We start from the raw sequence: 7,820 nt of genomic DNA, 5'->3' as shown, positions 1-7,820 counted from the left end.
ACCTGTGGGTTATGGGCAAGGATGGGGAGGAGACTGGCAGCTTAGGTGGGGTAAATATCTGAAAGGGTTTTTTTGGGGGGGGGAGTAAGAGGGGGCCCAGAGGAATTGGGATAAGGGATCCTATGCAAATGACTGAGGGACTAGGTAAGCAGCAGAGTGAACAGTAAAAGATGAGAAAAGGAAGGTAGCTTGAAGTGGTGGCTGAGGCCAGGGCAGTTACATCAAGTGTGATGGGAGGACAGTGGGTAGAAGCACCAGAATTAGCAGAGAAGGAGACAGAAATGCAGTTGAATGTGCGGAAGACTGGAAATACCAGGAGGCCGAAGATGGGTGTTTTCTCTATGAGGGTACCTAAGAGCTTTCTGCTGTTCCTTTCCTCTTGCATCCCCCTCCCCCGCTCTTCTGCTAGGGTGAAGAAGAGTGTTCTAAAGGGGAAATGGAACCCCCTGAGAAGCCCTCCCCCACCTGAGTCTTGAGGTGGGATCAACTTCCTAAAATTCTAAGTTCCAGGCGACTCAACCTGAGGGCAGTCCAGGCCCTGTCCCCCACAACCGCACCTTGCTGCATGATCTCCACAATCTGCACCACCTTGTCCATATGCTTCCGAGCAGCAATCAGCCCCTGCAGCATGAGCATCTTGTAGTAGTTGAACATGTCTCCGTTGAGGCCGCCCATTACCTGGAAGTGGGATGAGTGCACAGAGGAATCCTGGCGGGTCCTTTCCCATAGGCCTCCCACAACTCCCTTAAGGCAATCATGGTAGATTTCACTATTTTCACAAAAAAGCTCCCAGGAAATACTGCCTCATCCTGACTTACTGCCATTTCTGTTCTGTTCCTTCCTGATTTGGGGGAGCCCATCAGCTCATCCTCACAGGAAGAACACAGTGAGCCCTGGAGGCACCTCTCTTTTTTGACTCACATCCACAAACTCAGTGGTCAGCTTAAAGGCTGATGTCTCGAAGCCCAGGTTTCGGGGTGAGCTGGAAAGGATGAAGCCAAAGTCGATGTGGATGATGTGACCTTCTGCGTCGAGAAGAATGTTCCCATTGTGTCTGAGGAAGGGGAGGAGGAAGAGGCAACAGTAAGTTTGGCTTCGGTGGATCTCAAGCTGCACAATGGCCACACCATATCAGACAGCCATGTTTCTGGTTCCTGTTGCTTACAAGTCTAGGTCAATTTCTCAGGACCTAAAACTAGCAATGAAAAGAAGTCTGAAAACTACAAAGACTGGGGTATAAAATTCAATTATCAGCTTAATAAAAATAGTTTTAAGATTGTCACAGGGCTGAGGATGTAGCTCGGTTAGTGGAGTGTTTGCCTACAGTGTAGGAAGCCCTGGGTTTCTAGCTTTGTGCCCTAACACAGCATAAACGGAATGCAAATAATGGCACTCGCCTATAATTCTAGCACTTGGGAGGTAGAGGCTAGAAGATCTAAATTAATGGTCATTCTCAAATACAAAGAGTTTGAAGCCAGACTGCAATACATGCTAATTTCCCCAAAATTGCACTTCTAGTACTCAAATTTGAGCTAGATTTGGTAGTAAACACGGATGTAAGGGAAGAAGGCCTCTGAGTATCCAATAGCTAGCTGTCTAAATGAGAGGCCCTCATTCATCAATTTACCTGTTTTATTTTTTTAGGTAGAGTCTCACTATGTAGCCCCAGCTGATCTGGTGGTACTTATTATGCAGACCAAATTGGCCTCAAACTCAGAGTCACCTGCCTCTGCTGCCTGAGTGCATGGATTTTAATTTTTAATCATCCCACTGTAGAACAAAAGCCCCATCAGTACAGAACAATTAGAAGCAAGCAGACTGAAGACAATTTATTATTTTGTATTTGTGTGTGTCCATGTTCATGTGGGTCTACATTCATGCACTCATGTGGAGGCTAGAATTCACCTTAAGGCATTGTTCCTAAGAAGCCATCTACAAATTTTTGTTGTTTTTTTGTTTTTTGAGAGACAGGGTCTTACTATGTAGCCCTGCCTGGCTGGTCTGCACTCACTAAATTGGCCTCAAACTTTTCAGAGATCCATCTACCTCGGCCTCTTGAATACTGGGGTTCCTAGAGCAGCTTGCCCAGAGCATCACTTGGTTTCTGCTTGTGCCACCACATCTGGCTTTTTAATGTGGGTTCTGGGGATTGAACTCAGGTCCTCATGATTTTATAGCAATAACTTCATGGACCGAATTACCTCCCCAACTTCCCCTCCCCCTCTTTCTTTTAAAGATATGTTACACTGTAGCTTAGGCTGGCCTGGAACTTAATGTGGCCCAAGTCAGCCTCAAAGTCATGGCAGTACTTCTGCGTTAGCCTCTCAAGTGCTAAGATTATACAAATGAGCCGTCATGTCTGTTTGAGAAGAGAAGTCTATCTACAACAATGTAGGGCAAATCACTTACATACAAACCGTAGGAGAGGTAGACTACAGGCCAGCTGTAGTGGAAGAAAAGTTAAAGGGAGATAAATCCCAGGTCTTGGCGAGTCCCACATTATGGCCAGAAAGAACAATTAACATGCTAAGCATGTGAGACCTGGCCTTTTCAGCACAGCCAGCTTTCTCACTCATGCTCCATCTGAGGGCCACCTTGTCTGAGCCAGGCTGGCTGAAAGAGGAGGGTTGGAAACCCACCTGAATCCTTCCAGCTGTGGAGAAGCACTAACAAAGTAACAGTGCCCACACAATCTAGAGAGCCAGAGCAAACAAATGGGACTCCCACCCCCGCCCAGACTCCCAAAGCCAGTACAGGCACTTTCTCTTTTTCTGTTAACTACCAGAGATAGCTTCTACCTGCAAAGTTGCCTTAAGACTCTCTTTTAAAGGAAGGATTTTGTTTTGTTTTTATTTGTCCTAATTTACTGTTTTCTTGTTTGTCTTGACAGTGACATTTTTGGGGATACATTTTAAAATGTATTCATATTTCACCTTTTAAAACTCAGAACAAACAAATTCCACTTATTGGAAATTCATACTATTAGAAATCCCTGAAGTACACTTAATAAAAGGAGGTAAGTTTCTTGGTTGCACCAGAGCAATGAACATGCTTTTCCCCCACAAGTGACAATTTTGTCAACTTTCCCTCCAAACCTACTAAGATCTTAATGCAAGGGTAACAGAGTAAACATTTTCTAGAAATAAAAGGAAAAAGTGAATTTTAACACTGGATCTGTCCAAGTAATGATATATAAAAATTATTGTTTTGGTCCACCGTTGTTGAGCTAACTTTTCCCTGATACACAGAGAAAACCCACAACAGTGCACAGGTGCCCAAAACTGGTCACCCTTTTGTAGCCTTAGTTTTGAACAAGAAAAACTTTCCATATTCAAGCTGTGAATATGGAATATGTGACATGAAAAACGAGTCCATATGCCTTTGATGTTATTTTTTATTCTAAGACAGTCTCATGTGCCCCAAGCTGGCCTGGAACATATGAGGATGACCTTGAGCTTCTGATATTCCTCCAAGTGTGTGCCAGTATGCCTGGTCTTAAGAGACACTGGAAGCCGGGCGGTGGTGGCGCACGCCTTTAATCCCAGCACTCGGGAGGCAGAGACAGGCGGATCTCTGGGAGTTCGAGGCTAGCCTGGTCTATAAGAACTAGTTCCGGGACAGGCACCAAAGCTACAGAGAAACCCTGTCTCGAAAAACCAAAAAAAAAAAAATTCTAAAAAAGAGACTGGAGACTAAACCCTGGCCTTTGTGCATTCTAGATAAACTTTACCAACTGAGCTACATCCTCTCTATATCCTCGGCCTTCCCCACCCACCCCCCTTTTTAAAAAGCAGCATTGGGGAAGATGGGAGATGAATAGTTAACACTGGCTGCTCTTCCAAAGAACAAAGGTTTGGTTCTCAGCACCCACATGGCAGTTTACTGTAACTCCAATTTTAGGGTATCAGTCACTCTCCTGGCCTTCGTGGACACCAGGCACAAACATGGTGTGCAGGGCTGGAGAGATGGCTCAGAGGTTAAGAGTATTGCCTGCTCTTTCAAAGGTCCTGAGTTCAATTCCCGGCAACCACATGGTGGCTCACAACCATCTGTAATGAGGTCTGGTGCCCTCTTCTGGCCTGCAGACATACACACAGACAGAATATTGTATGCATAATAAATATTTAAAAAAACAAACAAACATGGTGTGCAAACATACATGGAAAATGAAAATGCAGTAGAAAATAAGCTCTGGCAAATTCCATTTAAAAATATGAATGTTCTATGGAGATACTACCCAAATCATAAAAAAAAAAAATAAAATAAAAAATAAAAATAAAAATAAAAATATGAATGGTTTGCTCTCCCTGGGCTTGTTCTGGCGGGCTTGTGTTGATGATAAACCACCTGACTAATGACAGTGCATACTCTAGCATATTCTGCATCCTTGGTCCAATTTGAAGTGACAGGCAACAGTCTTGGCCAACATGGCATACTTCTTTATTTCAGACTTGCTTAAAGCAGGATAGTTGTTAGTGAGGATGACCAATTTTGGTTTGCTTTATGTGACCATGTTGAGTACGTGTTACCTGTTTGGTTTTCGAGACAGGGTTTCTCTGTGTAACAGCTCTAGCTGTCCCGGAACTCCCTTTGTGAACCAGACTGGCCTCAAATTCAGAGATCGGCTTACTTCTGCCTCCCAAGTGCTGGCATTACTGGTGTGCGACACCACCACCTGGGAAATGTGTGTGATTTTATAACAAGTTGAAGCCTAGACCTACAGTTGATCAACACCAATAACTTTCTTTTCTTTGTAGCCACTATCTTGTGAGATGCTTCCCAGAAATTTTAAAAATGCTAGGATAATCTTGCACTTACTGCCTCTACCTCCCAGTGTTAATGGGGATCAAACCCAGAGCATTGTGCATGCTAAGCAAAGCACTCTTCAACCTGAGCTACATCACCAACTCACATCTATTTTTTAGGTTATTAGGAATAATTAATTCATCAGGGGCTGGAGAGATGGTTCGGCAGTAAAAAGCACTGGCTGCTCTTCCAGAGGACCCAGGTTCAATTCCCAGCACCCACATAGTGGCTAAGAACCATCTGTAACTCTATTCCCAAGGGACCTGATGCTATCTAGCTCTGTTGGGCATACTATGCAGGTGGTGCACCGAAATACATGCAAGTAAAAACTCATACATTAATAAAAAAAAAATGGTTATCAGCTCCCTGCTACACCAAAGGGAAAGACTTTCACATCTTCTTAAAGTTTTCTTTTGGTGGTTTTATTTATTATCTATTTTATTATTTTTATGTATCAGTTTCTAAAATGAAATTCCTGAGGTCTAACTAGTGCTAGTTTCTGCTGTAGGAAATCCTACAGTTAGTTACCTGCCCACTTGGGCATGGCCTCATATACTATTTATGCTGATATAAAGCGTGCATCTGCTCTCTATCTCTGGCGGCGGATCCATGGCATCTCTCCAACTCCACCCTTCTTTTTCCCAGCATTCAGTTGAGAACCTTAGGCAGAACTTAGGTAGGTAAGTTCTGCCTTGCTATACAAGTCCAAAGCAGTTCTTTATTCATTAACCAATAAAAGCAACACATAGACCTCCCACACCAAGCTTCCCTGTTCTCACTTATTCAATCTTGTAGCTGAGCCCTGGGCTTCAAAAACCTGGGTTCAAAATCCCAAAGCTCAGGGAGAGTCTAAAACTTGTAATCCAGATCCTACAGCTCTCTCACCCCGAGCCTTTGCTTGCTTGGTAGGCTAGCAGGGTGGAATGACTATAGTCTCCCAAAGCTACTACTGACCCTTATCTTCCTCACGAGGGAGCACTCACTTGGCAAGGTTCTCAGCTGACGTAATGAGGCCATGGTCATATGTGGTATACAGTCACCAAATACATGATGCTAGTTTCTGAGAAGCTGCTCGGCTGACTAATGTCAGTTGGGTGCCATGTTACTGGGAGCCCTGGAAGCATAGGCTATCATTTCTTTTTAAAATTTATTTTTTTAGTATTACTATGTGTGTATATGTCTATGTGTGCATATGCTAAAGCTCCTGCCAGGGTGTGTGTGTGGAGGGCAGATGACAATTCTGGAATTGATTCTAGGGACTGAGCAATAGCTTTAATCCACTGAGCCAACATGCCAGGCCCCAGCCATGGTATTCTCAGGGAGAGGTACAACCAAAAGGAGCATTTAGGCCACAAACCTCAAATCACTTGAAGATACTCTTAAGATTGCAGAGCATAGGTACCATCAATGCTTCACCTATGTGAAGTCAGGCCTCAATAAAATCCTGTGATATTGAGAGAAGTGACAGTTCAGGCAAAACAAAAGATGCTTAAAATTGTGGAAATTGGGGACTGGAGAGAGGACTCACTGTTAAGAGTACATGTACTCCTTCAGAGGATGAGGAGTTACTTTTTAGCACACATGGAGGCCAGTTCCAGAAGAGCCAATGCCCTTGCACTAGGCATACACAGATATACATGCAGGAAAAACACCCGTACACATAAAAGTTTTGGAAATCATGTTGGAATGAGAAGAAAGGAAAGCTTTGACTAGGAATTTCAAGCTTATCTCCATGGTATTCCCCATCCATTTCCTTTCTGTTTTCAGTCACTGACACTACCTTTGTGCCAGGTTCTAGTCTCTTTTGCTTTCTTGCTAAGGACCCTGACCTTCACCCTACAGCATCATATGGCATCTACAGATCAGAACATATCATTCCTATCTTGCAAAATTAAATTCTTTTTTTTTTTTTTTTTTTTTTTTTGGTTTTTCGAGACAGGGTTTCTCTGTGGTTTTGGAGCCTATCCTGGAACTAGCTCTTGTAGACCAGGCTGGTCTCGGACTCACAGAGATCCGCTTGCCTCTGCCTCCCGAGTGCTGGGATTAAAGGCGTGCGCCACCACCGCCCAGCTGCAAAATTAAATTCTTGCTGATTGTGGTGACAAAGGCCTTTAATCCCAACACTCGGGAAGCAGAGGCAGGAAGATCTCTGGGAGTTCAAGACCAGCCTGGTTTACATATCAAGTTCCAGGACAGCTAAGGTCACACAGTAAGACCCTCTCTCAAAAAAAAGAACAAAATTCCCCAAACTCTTTAGTCGCATAAGACAAATGTCACTCCTTGCTACCCAAGGCTTGATCCCAATGAACATTCCTCATCTTGTCTCCACAGCCCTCTGTCCTCGTTCTCCCTTACCCTCCGCTCTACCCACTCAAATCTTCACCCTTGTACCCTTGCGTCCTCTTGTTTCTTTTCTCCTTTCCTCCAGCACTTGTCAGTCTGCCTCTATGGCTTAATGTCACACAAACAAATCTTTCCTAAAATTATGTTTTTTTTTTTTTGTTTTTTTTTTTCGAGACAGGGTTTCTCTGTGGCTTTGGAGCCTGTCCTGGAACTAGCTCTTGTAGACCAGGCTGGTCTCGAACTCACAGAGATCCGCCTGCCTCTGCCTCCTGAGTGCTGGGATTAAAGGCGTGCGCCACCACCGCCCGGCCTAAAATTATGTTTTGCTTCATCAACTGAGGACTATATGTGAAGGGACAGAGAAGACCCTTGTAAAAGATTAGGATGAGGGCACAAGTCACTTACCTGTCCTTGACTTGCAATAGATAGCAGACCAAGCAGTAGCCAGCACAACTTTGCACAAAATTGCGCTGGGCACTGAGGAATGCCTCAGTGGTATAACTGCCATGTTCCTGTAGGAAGTAATCGAGCAAGGAGAGCTGTGACTGTTTCTTCACCTGATGGATGGACACAGCGTTGACTACTGGTTCAATCATGCCACTGTCGGCTGAAATCACAAGAATCTTATATGGCTTGATCCAAAGAGGCACTCGCTCCTGCTCCCAAATCGA

General features: G+C 44.2%; 1 protein-coding gene across 2 annotated transcripts in view; it reads right to left on the bottom strand.

Annotated features, from left to right (window-relative positions):
- Positions 1-7,820, bottom strand: part of Pi4kb (phosphatidylinositol 4-kinase beta) — a 37,391-nt gene that overhangs the window by 1,275 nt on the left and 28,296 nt on the right. For both annotated transcript variants that reach the window (XM_057794269.1, XM_057794270.1), the window contains 3 exons: positions 7,555-7,820; positions 922-1,054; positions 558-678 (listed from right to left, as the gene is read on the bottom strand). In XM_057794269.1, the coding sequence (XP_057650252.1) occupies positions 558-678; positions 922-1,054; positions 7,555-7,820 (520 nt within the window). The remainder of the gene's footprint in view (positions 1-557; positions 679-921; positions 1,055-7,554) is intronic.

This window comes from Chionomys nivalis, chromosome 18, assembly GCF_950005125.1.
Source record: "Chionomys nivalis chromosome 18, mChiNiv1.1, whole genome shotgun sequence".
Taxonomy (NCBI): Eukaryota; Metazoa; Chordata; class Mammalia; order Rodentia; family Cricetidae; genus Chionomys; species Chionomys nivalis.
Note: the sequence above shows the minus strand (reverse complement) of the source record. Positions and strands in the feature narration are given on the sequence as shown.